The 20,913-nt window shown below is 35.7% G+C and overlaps 1 protein-coding gene across 4 annotated transcripts in view; it reads left to right on the forward strand.

Annotated features, from left to right (window-relative positions):
• Positions 1–20,913, forward strand: part of DIAPH3 (diaphanous related formin 3) — a 501,032-nt gene that overhangs the window by 331,671 nt on the left and 148,448 nt on the right. For all 4 annotated transcript variants that reach the window (XM_032836998.1, XM_032836999.1, XM_032837000.1 and 1 more), the window contains one exon: positions 3,909–4,044. In XM_032836998.1, the coding sequence (XP_032692889.1) occupies positions 3,909–4,044 (136 nt within the window). The remainder of the gene's footprint in view (positions 1–3,908; positions 4,045–20,913) is intronic.

Below are 20,913 nucleotides of genomic sequence, written 5' to 3' on the forward strand. Positions count from 1 at the left end.
TCCAGACCATTCTAAATTCTACAAACACGTACACACGCACATGTGCTTATTGAAAGACACTGGCTTTGGGTCATTTTGGTTTCTCTAGGACAAAAAGGTGTGATGCTATAATGTATATTTAAACTTGTGGCAAAGTTCTCATTATATTATGCAGAACACAAATATTGATGGGAAGTAATTGTGCGCTCATTTTCTTTTGGAATACACACACATATGTACATGTATTTGACATTTATCTCTGTTTGTATACACTTATTAACTATGTGTTTTTATAGAGCTATTGTAGGGTCTCCTATAACCATAAAATGCATGTGAGCCTTAGGAGCTCAGGTAAATTATTGATTATGACTTCAAAGTAAACAGTCAAAATATGACAAGTTTTTTTTTTTTTAAAGATTTTATTTATTTATTTGACAGACAGAGATCACAAGTAGGCAGAGAGGCAGGCAGAGAGAGAGGAAGGCAAGCAGGCTCCCGCCGAGCAGAGAGCCTACTGCGGGCCTCCATCCCAGGACTCTGAGATCATGACCTGAGCCAAAGGTGGAGGCCCTAACCCACTGAGCCTACCCAGGTGCCCCGTGACTGAAGTTTTAAAACTGTCTGTGGTCATTGCCCAGAGATCTTTCAGGCAGGAGCATTTGCCAGGCTATCTCAGGGACATTCTGCAAGCACCCAGAGAAGTTTTTTTGGCACTGCATAACTGAAAGTACTTGGTACAGTTCAATTTATTTGCCAGTTGACTAAATAGAAAACCAGGTCGAGAATAAGGTAAACATTGCATAATGTATATAAACTCGTCAAATCACTTAAGTTGTGCACTTGAAACTAATGTAACGTGTGTGAACTATACTAAAAATAAAAAATTAAAATGAGAGGATTAAAAAATTAATGTCTTATAGCTATATTCATGTACAGCTCATAACTTTTCTTTCTAGCTTTGTATTTAGAATGGAAGTAACCAAGAGGCAATTGTGTCTAGAAAAATGTGGTTCTCTAACTGTTCATCTTTTCTGTTTTCTGCTACTTTTGCTTCTCAACATTTAGAACAAAAGAAAATTCCCAATTACTCTTTGAACTGGGATATTAGTTTCAGACTAAATACCTATTTCTATGCTGTTGGTATTTTTCCAGCCAAAATTCTTCTAATAGTTATAATGTCAGAATAAGATATGTTTTAAATGAGATTGGCTTTTAAATGAAAATCAATAGTGCATTTTCCATAAAACAAAATAACTTTAAGAACTACTTCAGACCTTATTCCTTAAATGTAAACATTATTTTTATAGGTCTTAGGAAGTAATTTTGACTTTTTATTGCCCAGTGGAATACTAAAAGGGTGTGGCAGTTATGTCTGGTAATAGGTTGTCTATTAAGTGTTCTCACTGAAATGCATCCAGTCATTAAAGTAGAAAATTTACATTGGAAAATTTTGTACTTTAATAAGTTTAATAGGTAAGCTACATGAAATATATCTTTTTTCTTTATCGTAGTTTCCTCTTACTCGTTTCCCTGAAGCAAGAAATACAGTTTTGATTTCTGAATAGTTACCTTTTTCTCTACCACAATCCAGTCTCCCTGTCTCCCTTACCTATACGCACGTGGCTACCCATGTGCGTGCATGCGCACACACGTATACCTGCTTGTCTTTGAAACCACACTTGTCTTCTACTTTAATGCTCCCTTTTCTGACCTTTTTTGTGTTGATTTTTATAGCAGCCATTGTTTTAGAGTTGGTTCTGAACACACACTCCCGTACGTCTGAAGCAGCGTGGTGGAAAGGACATACCCTATAGGCAGCCTTCCGTCCTGGCTCTTCCTACATCCATTATAATGAGCAACTCTTGAACCATTCTATGCCAAAGAGAGAATGCAGAATCCATTTTGAGGATTGGAGTGATTGCTTGGGAAAGCATCTATTACTGCCGCTGTCATTTCTTAGCTTAGTAGTAATAGTGTTCCTGTATGTCATGAACTGTGAGGAGTAGGCGAATTTAGCTTGTTAGCCTGCCATCGTTTCATGGATGTTGGCAAAAAACACAAGACTATGGAGTCAAAGGATTTAGTACAGCAATAGCACTAGCCAGAGTCAATGGTTGTATAGATTCCTGAGTCTATATTCCCACAGGACAATGTGAAGAAGGCCAGATTTCATACCTATGTGCACAATGGTTTGTATTACTGGAATGAAATCCTGAACTTAGGGAACCCAATCTTTTTTGAAGGGTAGTAAGATGGCCTGACCTTTGCCCCAGCTTTCCTACTGGTCATTGAACAAATCCATTTATTTAAGAGTGAGACCCTACCTCTATCTTCCAAGACTGTTCATAATATAAGTATCTTTGAAAAGATCATTTGTAACAAAGGTTCTTCTTATACCTTAGAGTGCTTAGTCTTGCACTCTCCTGCTTAAAAATCTCCAGTTGTTTTCCAAGAAAATGCCACCTTCCTATCTTGGCTGGCACACCCTAAGTGATGGCTTCAATGTATCTCCACACCTCCTCTTCTATCATCACACTGGCCTTCTATCTTTCTCTCAAACCCACCAACAGCCTTTGCATTTGTACTTGCCCCAGGTTATCACCTAGTTAGCTGTTTAACATTGAAGATTCAGCATGAATCAAACAGTGAGTGAGGCCTTATCTGACTGCCTCACTGTAATGTAACTTCCCAAGCATTCTATCACATCACTTGTTTTCTTTTTCATGGTAGAATATTTCTCAAACTCTTGTTATTTATTATCTATCTTTGCTTCTTGGTCCACCCTATCACACAGAATAAAAATGTGTTTTAGACCTATAGATACATCCATGCATATATTTGTCATATACAAATATGACACATACATGTGGAGTGCTTTTCAGAATACCACTTACTACTCAGTGTCTTGGTATTTATTGCATGAAGGGATGGATGGATGAATTCATATGGCCTCTACTCTAGGCTTTTTTTCCTCCTTTCTTCCCCCATGTACTTTTCATCATTTTGGTCAACAATATTAAATTTTGCTATTTGATTTCTAATGAAGACCACGCACTTTCTCTAGGGTTAACACAAACAAGATTATGACAGTAGAGAAATGAAAGTTTTCCCCCAAAATAACATAAGCCACCTACTTGTTAAAGTTTAGTTATATAGTTTTCTATTTAATACTATGAGTGATAAATGAACAGTTAGATAGTCTGTTTGAATCCGTTGGTACTGAGAACACAGTCTTTATCAGAGACTATAGTATGTGCTATACTGTTTGTTGGCACATAGAAAAGTCTTCGTCTACCTGTTAATTCATACTAATGCCAGGTGAGAGGGGTTTCTTGATCTATACAAAACTTAGAAAATAAGAAATTAAACCACATATCTATTCAAGGATCCTATAGTTTACATGTTATTGGTTTTGAGGAGAAGTTAGTGGTCTAGCTTTGAAATGCCAAATATTCCTCTAGTCATCCTATGACACTTGCCTTCATGTGAAATTGTTAAGTGATGGACTGTAATATGAAACAGTCATTGCAAAATTTCAACTCTTTTCTGCCATTTCTTTGACTACTTTTCTGGTACTCAGTAGTTTACCTGCAGAAGATGTATGGAAGGCTCTAATACATTTGCTAGACCCTCTTTTGGAAATGTATATAAGGAAGCAGTTTTGATTTGTAAATTAAATGATTTTTATTTTTAGTTTGTCTCCCTTCTCTTAGTTGATTCCACTAAGATGCAGGTGCTTCAAACATACGTTGTATTTATAGATCCATATTTAACAAGGGTTCCTGTGCTAATCTTTTAAAAGACTGTGTTACTAATATTAGAAGTAGCCATTATCTAAAAGATATTTAATCACAGTTCTACAGATTAATAATTTTTGTGGAATCGCTGTGGTTAAAAATTGATCATTTTCCAAAATTTGTTTGTAACAGCAAGCAAGAAAGGAGAACATTAGAAAAAGAGAGGCAGAGGAAAGGGAAAAACGTGCTCAAATAGCCAAAGAATTGGCAGAGAAAGAAAGACTTGAACGCCAACAAAAGAAAAAGCGCTTATTAGAAATGAAGACTGGTGAGTACTATCAGATTTGCTATTTGTACTGGTTATTAACAATTTAATAAACTACTGTGAAAAAAGAAGGTGGGATCACCTATATGTATAGTTAAACTGTAGAGCGTTTCCCCCTTTAGTTTACTCACAAGTAGTGCTTTTATTCTAACTCCTCATTGGTTGTAGATGACACTGGTCCCCTGGTCTATTCTGGTAGTCCCAGTATATTCACACTGTTATAGAACTTGTTATAGAACAACTTATAGAAAACTGGGAAATTCTACTGGACAAGTACAAAATACAACAAAATACTCTAAGGGAGGGAAAAAGTGATGGAGGGAAATGTATTGATTAAAAGAGTCTTAAGAGACTTATCAGCCAATTGCAATAAATGGAACCTACATATATTCTAATCTAAATGAGTATGGACAAAGGCAGTCTGAAAAATTTGAATACTTTTTTTTCCCCCTGTAGACATGACACTGTTGTCGTGAATATGTTATAAAGTATCTTTTAGAGACTTATCCCGAAATTTTACGAACAAAATTATGTCTGAGATTTCAATCAAAATAGTCTATCATGACCAGGGAAATAGGCGGGTGTGTAGATGAAACAAGATTAGCTAGAAATAATAATTGCTGAACTTGTGTGATGGGTGCTTGAAGGGAAGGGTATGTTCACTATACTGTTTTCTCTACTTCTATATATTTTGAAATTTAATGAAAAGCTCTTGGAAAAAAAATATAAAAATTACAGTTTTACAAAGATATATATGTATATATTTCAAAACTAGAGGATACCACTAACTTAGAAGCAAAAGAATTAAGTAAATTGTAGTTACATTTCATTCCTTCAAAATTCTGGCTCTTCCACCTCTAAGCCACTAAGGATTGCAGAAGGCTTTAATTAAAATCCATCAACTTCACTGCTAAATTACCATAGTTTACAACCCAGGGCTGCAAATTCACCTAAAGTTTCCCCAGGGGTAGACAGAGATGCCTTTTTTGCCTTTTTTACTTTCACTTTTACAGACATATTTTATCTTTAATAAAGCAAACTGAGTACCTTAATGTATCACACGTTTCTTCCAGGAGGAAAAAAAAAAATCATCTAAGCACAGTTTCTTGTTTAAAAGAGTACACTTGAAATTCATGAAGTGTTCTCAAAAATATCTTAAAGTATTAACTAAAATGGAGATCAGAAACGTTTAACATTGATTTTAATGTTTATGGAAATCATTTTAAGATAATTGACTACTGCCTAATTTACCAGACATTCTTATATTTGAACACTGATTCATTTAGTATTGGCCAAAGTGTCATCTGGTTGAGTTGATAGCAAGCACAAGAGCTGTATTATTTGTGTGATTTGCCCAGACCCTCTGGTCTATCATATAGAGCCACTCTGCAATTCTCTGTTCTATCAACCTGGAAAGTTAAAACCTGATAGGAAACAAAAATTTTTAACGAAATATTAAATCCAATGTCATCTCAATATTTTCATTTAAGTTTTTCTTCTCTTGAAGGCATTTTATTTTTAAGAATAACCAAGTTCATTCTGTTTTTCCCATTTAAAAATAATACTGTTGTGTTACAGAAAACACCTAAAAAGTAGTTGATCAAAACACCATTATCCATAATCCTCCTATCCAAAAAATCCCTTTTACTATTTTGGCACATCTTTCTTTAAGTTTTAAAATTTTCTACCTTTTAATAATAGCTGTATGATAGTAGTGAATATGCTGTTTAGCATCTCACTGAACTTTCTGAATGTTTCCTGTTCTTTTTGTGATTCTTAATTTGTAATTTGCAATACCTGTGTCATTGCATTCACTGGATATATCATATCGAATGTAATTTTCATTAGTCATAATGAGGTCACAGAACACAGCTATTGCCGTCTTTTCAATGTGATACATTTATGCATGAATGGTTGACAAATATTTGTAATTCTTAGGATATGGATTAGAAAGGGATAGTTTAAGACTTTTTGATGCATGTTGCCAAACTGATTTCCAAAGACATTATGCTAATTTCACCAACTTTTCGTATTAGTTTATGAACATGCTTTGGTTGAATATTCTCGTTTTTATTTATTTATTTATTTATTTATTTATTTTAATATTCTCATTTTTAAAGGTTTTTGTTAATTTAATGAAATAGAACGTTTTCTTTTATCTTAATTTACCTTTCTGTGAGTACTAATGAAGTTGGGCATTTTTTTAAGTATTTATTAGTCCCTTTGTATTTCATTTTTTGTGAATTGTGTTCTTAGTCTTTTTCTTATTGATTTACACACATTAGCTCATTGAGCATCAATATTTACCTTTTAAATATATTTCCTTACTTTGACTACCTATTTTTATATCTTTATATATAAAAATGTTTTATAATTTTTGCTTTTGTAATTTTTTCATCTTTAAATTTAGAAAGTCATCTTTACAGCAGCTTTGTATCATTTCAATTTTTTACTAGCTTCAGTTATTCATTATACTATTCACTCCACTTAATGGTAATTCTTAATCATTCATATACTAGGGTCCATTTCTGAAATGTACCAAAACTGTTCTAATACTTACTCACCAGTTATGGTTAATAATTGGTATTTATATTGGTTTCACATAGGTAATTTTGTGTTGAGAACATTAGTTCTCTTTTTCTCCAATATAGTTAACATACAGTATAATATTAGTTTCAGGTATACAATATAGTGATTCAACAATTCTATGCAACACCCACCGCTCATCACAAAACATGCACTCCTTAATCTCCATCACCCATCCCCTCACCCTCCTCCTCTCTGGTAGCCCTTCAGTTTGTTTTCTATAGTTAGGAGTCCGTCTCTTGGTTTGCCTCTCACTCTCTCTCTGTCTCTTTGCTCGCTTTTGTTGTTATTTCTTAAATTCACATGTAAGTGAAATCATATGATATTTCTCTTTCTCTGACAAATTTAACTTAGCATTACCCTGTTTAGCTCCATCCATGTCATTGCCTATGGCAAGATTTTATGGCTGAGTAATATTCCATTGTATATCTATACCACCTCTTGTTTATCCCTTCATCAATCGATAGACCCTTGGGCAGCTTCCATAGTTTAGCTACTGTAAATATGCTGCAATAAACACAGGGGTGTATGTATCCCTTTGAAGTAGTGCTTTTGTATTTTTTGAATAATTACCAAATAGTGCAATTACTGATCAGATCATAGCATAGTTCTATTTTTAACTTTTTGTGGATGCTCCATACTGTTTTCTACAGAGGGTGTGACAGTTTGTGTTCCCAAGAGGACTGTACTTTCCTATTCCTCATTGTTAAACTCAGTATGAATTTTTTTAAATAATGGTTTCTCTGCATCTTTTGTGAATCCTAGAGCTTGTCTTATTTGACCTATTGAATTATCTTATAAAACGCTTATACTATATCTTCCCAAGCATGATCTGGGTCTCAAATAAGTGTAAGGTTCTCACTTGATAGACGTTCCCCCCAAAACTTTAATATCCTAAGGTCCCTATATGCCCAATATTTTGACATTTTGCAGGAGAGTGTTCTTCAAAAGATAGTCTGGGTAACATTAATTTATATAGATGATATTAAATAAATACTTTAAGACAATATATCTTTAGATACTCTATATTATGTGTGAATATTTTAATAGATTTACTCAGAAACTCATTTGATAGGAAGGAAAACTATCACATAGGAAACTACTTTTAAAAACATTTGAAAATTTTGGAAATCAGCTTTGAATTTCTTTTTTTTCCTATAGCCTATGGACTTTTAAAAATCTAAGGTTATATCCCAAATTTCAGAGCACTTAAACATATAATATCCTCACCGAAGGGAAACATCTCTTCTAAAACCCTAATAAATGATGACTTCTCAAATGGTTTTTAGTTTTCCTTTGAACATAAGGTTGCTAATATAGAAGAACAGTGTAGTCAGTCTCTTACTATAGCTGCTATAGCTAAGTTAGTCATATAAGTATTAAACGTATTATTATTTGTTGATACCTTTTTTACATTTAAAAATAGTACACATATGCAATCATCTTTTCCTTTCCATGTTAGATGCAGAATATATTTTTTGTCAAATCATGATTTTCACAACCTTTGGAGGTTTTATGAAATAGAAGTCAATAAAGTAGTATGTCTAATTAATGCTTAATTATGAAAATATTCTTGTGCAAAATATCAGGTTTTGATACTCTTAACAGATACACTGGATTTCATGCATTTCCTATGCTTGACAAATACTATCTTTAGTTAAAATATTGTATCACTATGAAAAATATAAGTGCTATGGTTTTCCACTTCATTAGTATAGAAAAGAAATTTAATAGGTCACTTTTGTTTTATTTAACAAGAAATAGTTTTTGTATTTAAATGCTGGCATTACACTGATAGATAAGAATAAATACAGTCCCGATGGAATGAAGTTTGTAATTCTAATGGGTCAACCAGAAAACCACATGTAAAAGATAATTTCAGATTGTAAACAGTTATCTGAACTAAAACAAGGTGGGACAACAAGACAGAGATGCTGGCGTGGTGGGTGGTGGTGACAAAATTTGGTCTTCAAGAACTAAGAGTACTACTAATTTATTTAAGAATACATACTAATTTAAAATATTGGTTCTAAAACTCCTTAGAAATTGATAGGAAAAATAACCAGGTTCATGTTCATATCTTATACTGTATACGCTAATATGGTTTATTTTTTAAATACTGTGAGCTAAAACTCTGTCTAACTTTTCCTTGTGGGTGTTCTATTTTAGTACAGAATGTCGTACTGCTTCAATCTTTGTGGAAGTTGTCAGCCTAGCTTTCCTAATTTTCAAAAAAAAAATGTAGAAGGGCGAACTGTTGAATTTACATTAGTGCTTTGTCACCTCTCTATACCAGGAACTTTTTGTTTTATCTTATTTTTTTATGTAGGGCACGCAGCCCTGAATGATAGAGAGAGAGAAAAATGTTCACATAAACCCACAGGGAGCTTCCTTCCATATATTTTCATGACTTGAGTATTTTCACCATGCAAATAAGAACTGTGTTTTTTCACAGATGTACAAATTCTTGTACCACCACCTGAGGTAGTAGAGTAAATTAAATCCCTGCTCTTTCTTATCCACCATAAATCATTACTTGCCCTTGGCGAAAGAGCAGGTAACGATTTTCGAGTCTACTATTTATTATTGCTATCATTTCAGGATGTGATTTTTGTTAATAGAATGAAAATAAAAATAGACTAGTGGGCTAAATTTCCCTAAGAAGAAAAACGAAGTGTTGAAAATCCTTTTGCACAGCAAAACTAAGAAAGCACAGAATCTCGTATTGTCATATTATAGCTTTAAGAGGTCATTTTTCTCATTTTCGTTTTCTTTAAAAATGATGAGCCTGGAGGTTTCTTAAATATTCACACATCCAGTTTTGGTTATTTCTGTTGAATGATTTGTTATTACATTAAACAAGCAAAGATATTAACTACATCTTCGTGATGTCTTTTTTTTAATCGGTATGTGAATTTTGAATACATGTTCAGAGGTTAGTGTTTACATTTGAATTATTTTAATTGAGAAGATACCCAAAGTATTAAACATCTGACGGAGAAACTAGTACGTATAGACACTAGCATTTATTTGTCTGAAGTGCACCGCTATCCTTATGTGTAATCATTTCTAGTAAGACAAATAGTAATAGCAATTTTATGTGATTATGTGCAAGTTTTTCGAGACTGCATTTCTGTTTCTTAATCATGGAAACAAAGAGGGCATTTGATAATAGAATTCAAATATTATGCTTTAAGACTTCCTGAGTATGTAAGTTGATTCACATAATTTTTAAATAGCACATCAGAATGGCCTTGAAATGGACCCAGTGTTGTATAATTATGTTTTGTGGGGGAAGTAAATAAGAGCTTATTTAATGGAGCAATAAAAACTATATGAGCAGCTCCTATATTTCAGTCTTTAGGTTACAATTTGTTTATTATTTATTAGACTTAAATGTCTCATTTGGTACAACTTCAGTCTATTAAATAGAGAGATAATTAGCTTTTAGAAATCTGTTGTTTACCCACATGGCCAAAACGGCTCCTTTGTTTTCCATTCTGCAATTTAGAATAACTAAGCAATTAGGCCTCCATTTTAGAGGAAATGCATATTACATAAATACTACTTGGGAATGTCTCTGCCAATCTCAACAGATAGGCAATTAATGTGTGTACTTGCTTTCATAAAGGCTTTGACAATTACCCTGTCCTCTGCAGATATCATAAAACTTAGATTATTTTCCATAATGGTGTATATTCTAGTTTTGTTCAATGGTGCTTTCAGCTTTCTAGCATTTTTGGAAATTGATCCATAGAAATAGGCCAATGGTTTTAATCATTTTCTCTATTTAGAAGACTAGAACAAATAAGATTGTCTTCACTCTGACATATTCTTTTCTTACCTTCAACTTTTATTGGACAGTAATAGTAGCAACACCCACTTCTCCCACCATTTATTGATCACATATTATTTACCAGGTTCTATATGTCCATTATTGTATGTAATGCTTACAGCAAATTTATGAAACTATTTTTATCAACACTGCTTAATGTCTTTGTACGTGGTCACAGATTTAGCAAGCACTGAAGCCAAGCGTTCTGACCAGAGGGCATATTTTTCAACTATTGTGCTATTATGCCTTTACCTCTGATGATCTAACCATAGGGCAGAAAAAAAGGGACCAAAATGAAATTTAGTGATTAATAACTAGCACTAGACTCTATACCTATGTATGGAGGTTGAGAATTATCTTCTCTGGAAACCTTGAGTGCGAGGGACAGCTGTCTTTGGTATCATGGTCAATGATTTTAAACTATAGATACCCTCTTCCTTTGTGTTGGAAGGTTTGAGGAAGATTGTCAAATTAGGAAGGCTTTTCTAGTCTGGTTCAGATTCCACTTTAATTCTTCTGATTGTTCAAGCATTGGTTTATCCTAGTGCCCAGAACCCTGAAGACACCGTCAGCACCATTCTTCCACTCTAGAAAATGTTTTTGTTTTGTTTTTTTTTATGTTTTTTAATTAACATATAATGTATTTGTTTCAGGGGTACAGGTCTGTGATTCATCAGACTTACGCATTTCACAGCTCTCACCATAGCACATACACTCCCCAATGTCCATCACCCAGCCACCCCATCCCTCCCACCACATTCCCCTCCAGCAACCCTCAGTTTGTTTCCTGAGATTAAGTCTCTTATGTTTTGTCTCCCTCTTTTATTTCATCTTGTTTTATTTTTCCCTCCCTTCCCCTATGATCTTCTGTCTTGTTTCTCAAATTCCTCGTATCAGTGAGATCATATGATAATTATTTCTCTGATCGACTTATTTTGCTCAGCATATACCCTCTAGTTCTATCCATGTTGTTGCAAATGGCAAGATTTTGGGAGTTTTGATGGCTGCATAGTATTCCATTGTATATATACCACAACTTTATCCACAGAAAATGGTTTTTCAATGGTCTGAATAGTTCAGGGCCCAACTGAGTAGCCAAAGCTCAACAGTTCTGAAGCGGTGGTGTGCAAATGTCTGTATTACTTTCATTACGTGACCCAAGTTAGAAGAGAAAGAACCAGCAAATTCTGTTGTGTAGTCGTTTGTGGAAGGGGCACAAATACCTCGGTGTGCTTTATTCAAGAACAAATACCCTTAGACACGCTTGCCCCTGCCACCAGCTCTACCATTTAACAATTTATTTGCCAATGGTATTAGGAGACTTATACTCTATGAATAGTATCAAGGAGTCTCCAGTGGGAAATTTTTCCAAGAGTGTTGCTAATAGTTACTCAGGTTTTCATTTGTGTGCAGGAATCTCTTTCACTGGAATAACACAGTTTCAATGGGGAAAACGACTTCAGAGTCTAACCTTTGTTTGCACTAATACACGTCTTCTCTGTATAGCTGTGCAAGGCCCATACACCATCCTCTGTCTCTTTACAAAAACCCTCTGAAAAGAAAAATAAGGAGAAGAGGCTCTCAGACTTCTTTAGCACAACATATCTTGAAATTTTGATTTTTTTTTTTTTTTTTTTTTGGTAACTTTCTTGAGTTGTGTTACTCTTTTTGAAACATCTTCATGGTACATCCTCATACTAATTGGCTTACTTACAGTATTTAAGAAACATTTTGAAAATGGTTTTCATCACCCTTCTGAGTATTCTCTAGTATTAGCTACATGACAACTAGAAAATGACTCCAATTTGTTGTTGTCGTTGTTTAAATTTGTTTTGTAATGCAAGATTAAATGTCAATTGTAAACTTTTGGGGGGGCAAAATAATTTCAATCTTTATGGTGTTGCATGGGTTACTTCTAAGAATTTTACCAAAGAAAACTTTTTATCAATGTCACTTAACTTGTGACAGATTCACCCTGCTCAAATTCAAGGGCAGAAATCCTACCAATCCATTGTTTTAATCTTAGTACCATGTGGAGAACATTTTAATTTTGACAACGTAGGCTGCAATCACAGTGCATCTTTTGTGTCAGTGACACTGACTACTCCTTAGGTAACTGTCCTTCCCAACCCTTACCGAGAGGGTATATACTTTACAAACTAGTGAACTGTTGTCATGATGAGCCCCCACGTGTTGCATTGCGAGTTCTCAGTAGAATTAGTGTTTGTATTTGAAGTTATTTTTAATTTCAGAGATAGACTGTGAGTATTGTCTTACTTTCAGACATAACCACAGATCTCTTGGTTTTTTGAGAAACTTGTCCCACTTCTACTGCTTAAGGCATACTCTCTACACATCAGGTAAATGTCTGTTTCTAACAGTTACCCTGATAGACACAGCCCTCCTGAGAGAGCGACTTTTGAACTTGATTGGCGCCTGCATGGTGTCCAGTCCAGTGCTTCAAAAAAAGAAAAAAAGATTATATCACAGTTGCAGAAGAGGTGAAATAGATGCCCCCCACCCCTTAAAGCCTGTTACGTATTGGCACCTGTCAAAAAGCGAGTAACAACCAATCAGACAAAATGGTAAAGGAAACTGGATTGCTTAGGTTTTGGGGCAGCTAAATGTACTCTGTGTCTCCAACCTTTTTGCAATCCAAAAATGCAAATTTGCCTTGAAAACCAGAAGTTTTTAAGTAACTTCAGTGTCCAAGCTCATTTGATGCCAGACCTGGCCTGAACTGACAGGAAGCCCCATCGAAGCAGAAATAATAATGAGTTTAATTAGAGGATTCTGCCCTAGGTTATTCTGGACGTGGTGTTTTTTCACACGGTAGACACCTTTTTGACCTTCATCCAATCTGCGGAACAGATTCTAAAACATCTCACTGTAGAGTTTGTGGATACGTACTTCTCAGTGACTGCTCTCTGACTCCGTTGAACTGCTTATACCATGCACTCTTTCCCTCAGGCACACTCGTTCCTACTTCTCTGTGCTTATTTCTAGTGTCCTCTTTGCCGTAAATACCTTTCCTCTAATGCTTAACTGAATCTAACAAAATAGTGTTTGTTTTAAATCCAGCGCTCTCTAAAATGTCTTCTCTGAATATTCATCCTTGACGACAGTCTCTTTTTTGTAAACCATTATAGTCTTGCTACATAGCTTAATGTATGGAATATTTGGCTAAACTCATTTCATTTGCTTTAGCATTATGCTGTTAACCAACTGTACATTTTTCAAGAACTTGGCCTTCAGCATTCTTTATCTCATAGGTCCTAGCATGTGGTGTGCACGTAGTAAATAATAAAAATGTCAGAGAGTTGGTAAAAATATAACCGATCAAATGACATCTCTTCTATTTTGTGTTCAGCTTAGCTTGTTGTCATTTATGTGTAAAGGAAAAATATAGATCCAACTACAGAACATTGAGCCAAATTAGCCGGCACCTGTTTTTATAAATAAAGTTATATTGGAAGATAGCCGCACTCGTTCCTTCACATGTTGTCTGTGACAGCCTTGGTGCCACAGGTGCAGAGTTGAGCAACTAGGACACAGACCATAGGTCCCACAAATTCTAAAATATTTGTTATCTTGTGCTTTACAGAAAAAGTTTACTAACTCCTGATATTGACTGATAATCTATAGAGACTATTCTCTGACTTTTATGCCAGAATGTAAAAAACAAAAAACAACCTATTCCATCAACTTTTCTCTTGTTTCCCTGGAACCAAAAGTATGCATTTGCAAAATTACCAGTGTGTGCTAGAAAATAAGGATCTTGGGACACCTGAGTAGCTAGGTCGATTTAAGCATCTGCCTTTGGCTCAGGTCATGATCCTGGAGTCCCTGGATTGAGCCCCACATTAGGCTCCCTGCTCAGCAAGGAGTCTGCCCCCCCACCCCTCACCCCACTCGTGCTCATTCATACTCTCTCAAATAAATAAAATCTTTAAAAACAAAATTGAGTAATCGAGTATCTTGTAGTTAAAAAATAATGTTAATTGTTAGGGAAAACTAAATCTTTCAGCACAGTAAAAGAATCATGTGATTTTTAGATTCTATTAATTTAAAATGAAAAGTTGTGCAGTTGAACTTTTGAAATGCTAGCAAGCATCTGGACTGCCAATTGTTCCAGTCACCAATCCGGCACAACTATTGTGCTCTTATCCTTTTATCCCAGCTTATAGTCCCCAGTATTGCTGTACTATTGTTTGTATATCTTTTGAGATGAAAATATCAATGTGTCAAAAGGTCATAGGGGAAGCCAGGTTTTTTATTTCTTTTTTAATAGGCTGTGTCTTTTCTCTTCCTATTTTTGGTCATTTTGACATTAAATTCTTAAGGTTGAAGGAAATCCATTCAGTGATGGTGAACTTGGTCATGAAGGTTGCTACGTCTAAAGTGATTATCTTGCCATTTTAAAAAAGGAACTCAGTAGTATTTGGCTTTTGATGATGGATAAATAAACTCTAGGGCAGATGGGGAAAATTAAGCAGAGAAATTGAATATTTATGTGTTACTTGAAAATGGTATAAATAGGCATTAGTGCTTAGATGAAATTAGACATTATTTTGTAATAGAATTTTAAAATATTGTTTCCTGGATAGCTTCCTTCCTCAGATATCCAATGTTCTTCAAGGAAATTAGAAGCAGCATAATATTAACAGAGTTAACATTGAGGGCAGTCTTAACACAAGCTTGGATGCCCCAAGGCAGGAAGAATTTGACAGACTAGTGTAATAACAGAAAATAGATGACTGACTGTTTCTGAAATGAACAATTCTTGGGAGACCATTGCCTGGGTAGAATGAACTATCTCTATAGAACTTCCACCAGTAATTATCATTAATGGTTAAAAGTGACGGTAATTTCAGTACAGCACGGTCCTTTGAAGGCTTACTTTTAAACTTTTTGTTCTACCCATGCAATAACTTCCGAATTCGATTTTATTTTATTATTTTTTTTGTCAAATTAATGTTGAGTTAGAGGCTCCATCAGAAACTTTCAGGTGTTGTGTGAAGATTTAGGCCTTTAGAAGATGGATAGTCTCTCTCCAAAGTCATCCGGACTTGCCTGTAGTTTTAATATGCTAAACATGTGACAGTTCCTCTTTTTCATGGCAAAGTAGCCCTCAAATGTCAAATTCATGAAGGTTGGAGAACAAAAGGGACTATCTTAATTCAGAAGCCAAGAATTAAGAGAAAGGCTGTCTTTTTATTGTAATTCAGGTATATTTTAGAAGCATTGATTCTGCTAGTGCTGAATTGCAATTATGATCTCTTGTTTCCAGTGTCTTGATGCTAATTAGATCGTATTATGTGAATAGAAGGGGTCTTTTTGTTTTGTTTTGTTTTTGTTTTCCTTCGCCTTCATTTATTTTAATGTTGGTTATGGAACAATGTTGATCTTTCAAAAAAAATGTAGTGCTTTTTGGTAGAGGCACTTGGTATTATTTCTTGAATTCATGGAGAGTTTTTATTAAATAAATATTAAGTTAGTCAATAAATAAATCTAAATATTTTAATAGATTATCCTACCATTTTGCTGTGCATCTGTTGATTATACTACGATTTTAGCTTTGGTAGAGGAAAATATCATTTGTGGTAATTAGAAATACCTTTCATTTTTGCAAAAAAACCCTATTGCTGCTCACTTTCCCCACAGACTGCAACCTTTTTAGGGACATTATCCATGGGATTCTAAAGGAGCTTGGCCTGAGGAAACATGGCATTTGGATTACACTGTGTTCTGATCGATTCCTGCATTTTGACACTCTTAAGACACACAGCATTGAGATCTGCATGGTATCTGTTGAGACTGAATATAAAATGTCTTAATGTTCTCTTTGGAGGCATAATGGAGAGTTTAAAAACTGTTCCTTCCCTACTTGGAAAATTAAGAGAGCTCAAATGATACTGAGCTTTGTTCAGAACTGCTTTACTCATAGTGTGGGAAAGCTTGGGAAGGAGTACTGTTTTTCAAATCTTTCCACTCCCCCATGAGAAAAGTCCCATTTTATGTTTGGCACTGTCTTATTTCTAAAGCATCGCACTTGGGATATAATAGAAACGGAATACTAACGGAGTTGCCATTCATCTACTCTAAATAGGGAAAGCCAAGAAAGGAGAAATATCTCCAGCAGTGCTTAGCAATGTTAGAATATTAGGAACCCTTAGAGATATAAAAATTTCCATCCGAGTATTACGGCTTTGCTAGGGAGCCCTGCTCCCATTTGAGTGCAGTTACTATCGAAAACAGAAATAAAATATCTTAAGAATTTGGTGTGTCCCTCCCAGAAACTCATCAGAGGCATCTATGGAATAAAGGTTTAGCTTAATTCATTAATTAGATGATATTTATCTTTTGTAAAATATGAGAAAAGAGGAAAGTGATTTAAAGATTTACTATAGTTACTTTATGTGATATTTCAGTTAATGTTCTAATTTGACGATAAAAGATTTGCTTCTTTCAACAGGAAAATCAAACATAACATTATTTCTCAATAAATCTTACAAAAATAAAACTCTTGTATATAAAATTAGCCATATTTTTTAAAAAGAACCTTTTAAAGTGAGCTGTTTATCTTTCCATAGCAGGTACTTAATAAGCACTTTTAAAATATTTATGGAATTCACTTCTATTGGGCGGAAATTCCTCACTTGTACTACTCACCTGTACATACTCTCTGAGATGACCACTTAGAGGTATATTTGGCTAAATCCTAGGACGAGATATGGCGTCTGTCCGGTTTGTTGTATGTGTTCTTATAGTGTCGGTAACAAACAGGTATTTCATAGTCAGGAGTGCAAATTCAGGTGTGCAAAGATGTAAGTAATAAATGAAGTTTCATTTCTGACTCTGAAACACCCGCCTGCCTAATGGGAAACAACATAGTCATTTCTCTCTGATTATGTGTTTCAGCTTAGTAATGCCAGCATCAGATTCAGTTATTCTTGTCAGAAATCCCGTTCCATGCTCTCTTCTCATTGTCCTTCTCTCTAAAACGGATGCCAAGCTTGAAAGCCAGCCTGTGGGCACTTCTTATGGCATGCAGTCTTCTTGATTGGTTTCTGTCTGGACCAAACCAGCCTCTTGACGTAATTTCTTGTGTCTTCTTTCAGTAAGGGTGAGGTCTCTTCTGCTCTTGAGTGGGAATCCAGGAGATTTTGCTTCTCTTAGACACCTCCTCTGCTCCCAGATAGTGGCAAGTCTAAGAGAGGTCTCCGAATTCTTCCCTTGGATTTATACTTTCTCTCTGCTCACTTCTTTTTCTCTCCAGCCAGTGCCCCTAGAAGTCACTGTGCTCCTCCCATGGCACTCATCTGTGGGGGCTGGAACCTTTCGCTTAGGTGTGTCCCCCAGCCACCTCTCAGGAGTCTGTGCTGCACAGTGCGGCCATGGACCTGCCACTTTCCCATTGCCACAGGCTGGATGCAAGATGCTTCCGCTCTTGGATTCCACTCCCTGTGACTCCATGTGAAATCCTACCCTGTGAGTCCCGATTCCTGTAATGAGGAATGGTGTTCAGGATTCCTACACTGTAGGAAACCTCCTCCCTTCTTAGTTTCTCCCAGCAGATGGGGGCATCTTTTCCATTTATGTACATCCAAGAATGTGATGTGTATTCTCTCCTCTGTGGATAGTTCCAATACTGTGAATAGACCTTTCTGCTTCCACCTTAGGGTAGAGCCAGGAGAGGTGGGTCGGCTTCTGAGCAGTAGTGCTGAGACTTCTATTGGTCCTTTGAAATGCAGAATCTTGAATTAGGATGATACCAAATGAACACAGTAAAATGAGCCAGGGCTTCCAAGTCTGGAAATCCACTGGGCTGTGTAAATTAAGACACGGAGGCATGAAAATTCATATTTGGACAGCAACAAATAATGTAGCAGACCTGAAATGCTCTCTCGGTAGGGCTGTAGGAAGGGGCAAGGCTAAATGGGAAATCGGGAGAGCATGCCCTGTGCATTGAGCAGAGCAGTGATGGGGTCTTCTTTTAGAGAGATGGCTCTGATAGTAAGAATGCATGTAGAAGGCTTAGAGGATGTGGCACGAGTAGAAAGAGTGAGACCAGTTAGGAGACCATTGTAATTTTGTAGGAGCTAAATGCCAATAACCTGAATTAGGAAGTACTGAGAAAGGGAAGACAGGGCGGATTGGAAAGGCAGTGTGAAGCGGTACCAATAGGGTTTTGTAGCTGACGAAGTGTGGCAACACGGAAAAGCTTTCTTGACAGTGTCAATGGTACCTGTCTGAGCTTTAGGACATGTTGATTTTATATCTCTAATTTAAAGCCCTTTTATCTGGGGCATAACTTCGCCTGAAAGGGTCTGGGATAGAATATGTGACCCAACTGCATGTAAATGTTAACTTCTTTCCTAGAAGAAGAAAACACTCTTCTTTGTTAACAGTTTGAGCGTCTTTTTTACCTATGCCAACCAAGAACATCTGAAAACAAATCATGTTACCTCGTGAAGGTAAACTGGGGGTGGGGCTTTCAGGGAGCAACTGATGGAAGCTTGGGATGCGTGTCAGGTAAAACAGAACGTATTCCATTCTCCCCTCAGAGGAAAGAGGGGCAGTCCCACTCCTTTCAGCTGAAATCAGCTCAGGCCATCAGTTCCAAGACGCTGGGATTCTCATTATTGAAGTTTGCATTCACATTTATTTTTCATTGTTGTGTGGTATTGTTTTAGTTCACATTTTGTGAATTTTTAAAAAGCATTGATCACACCTTACCTAGCATTCCAAAAGATATTCCCAAGGCTCCTATGTGATTTGTTCTTGTGATTTTACATTTCTGAAAACGAATGATAAAAATTAGCCTTGGAGTACCTCCTTTATTAACAGAACTGGTACTGTGATGGTTAAAAGAAATTCTTCCTATGAAAAGGTTTTTTTCAACAAATGTTTATTGAACACGTATCATGTTATGGGTACTTTCCAAGGGCCCTGAGGCTATAGCAGGGAACAAAACAAGCAAATATCCCTGTCCTGTGGGTCCTGATGGAGAAGACAGACAACATTTAAAATATATAGTGTTAGAAGTCAGTAAGTTCTGAGGAGGATAAGACAAAGCAGGGATGAGGGATAAGAAGTAAGCAAAGAAGTGACATTTTAGATAGGGCAGTTTTTTCCCTTGCCAAAGTTCTGGATCCTATGGACAGTGTTGTTATTCTCTTAGAACGCAAACGGGATCCTGTATAAGGCTGAGTGCTCCAGCCTAGGGGTTGGGTGACTATTACTCCAGCCTCAGAGCCACTGGTAGCTAAGTAACAGTAAGCAGACCAGTTAGCTTCCCAGAATTTAAGTCTCCTTATCCATCAAAGGTGGTTCCTTCTAGCCTGCAAATTCCATCTAGATTCTTCTATAAATCAGTTTTTAAATAAAAACATGCCTGAGCAGTCAAAATTTGTCTAGAGGCCCTCCACTCATTTTACAACACTATCCTCTGTTAAAATAAAGATAGGAAATTAAGAGTCTCTCTCACCATACAATAGGTTTTTGGTTGGTTTTGCTTTCCATCGAATTATAGGACAGTTTTTTTTGAAAGTTAATCTGTTTAGAATGTTTTCCCCCACACTTTTGATCAATAAAAGAGAGATATGGTCTTAGAAAAAGTTACTAATTGGGGGGAATTTAGAGAAATGCATACATAAGCCAGTATGTATAAGGACAGATCTTTTCATAAATGAATTATCTCTTACGTCAGTTGCTAGTTTGCTGTCCATGCTTTCCTAATTTTCTGAATGGAATGGTTCAGTATATATGTAGAACACAAATGAAAATGTTATATATTACAGAATTGGCTGACCTTTTTACAGACTGACAGCTTCCCATTTTCCATGACAAATACTCAATCAGCACTTCAGTCTATTAAGAGCAGAGCTCATTAACATGCAAAAACTAGCAGCCTGATCTAGTTATAATGCATCTTTAATGTGTGACTTATACAACATAGTGTAGCTCCTTAGTCTTGTAATAAAAGGTAGAGTGTCCTCCAGTGATCAACAGGGTTCCGAGATCAATTTAACCTGGGTAAAACCTTTATCCGTAACAACTGTCATTAGGAATGACTAGCATTTTAACTAATTAGCCCACCATTTACAAGCCATAAGCTTCTCACAGATGGTAAATGTTTATAAACACCCACAGATGTGTGCACAGCTGACTCTCAGTTATCCGCAGGAAAAAGGGACATAGATAATTTTGATTCACTTACAATACAAACCACTCATTTTAGCTAGTTCCAATCTCTTTTCTCTTTGGACTTTTTACGATAGCTGTTAATGAAATAGCAAATCAACTAATGTAATTTCAACTTCTCCTCCTATTGATGCACATACCCTATGGTGGAAACACTAATACGTACATATGTGGCTACAAGATGGCTGTCAAGAAGATGAAAATAGGACCCACAAGCTTAGATAACTATATTAAGCGTGGAGAAT

Source organism: Lontra canadensis, unplaced genomic scaffold, assembly GCF_010015895.1.
Source record: "Lontra canadensis isolate GAN:19392208 unplaced genomic scaffold, GSC_riverotter_1.0 scaffold95, whole genome shotgun sequence".
Lineage (NCBI taxonomy): Eukaryota > Metazoa > Chordata > Mammalia > Carnivora > Mustelidae > Lontra > Lontra canadensis.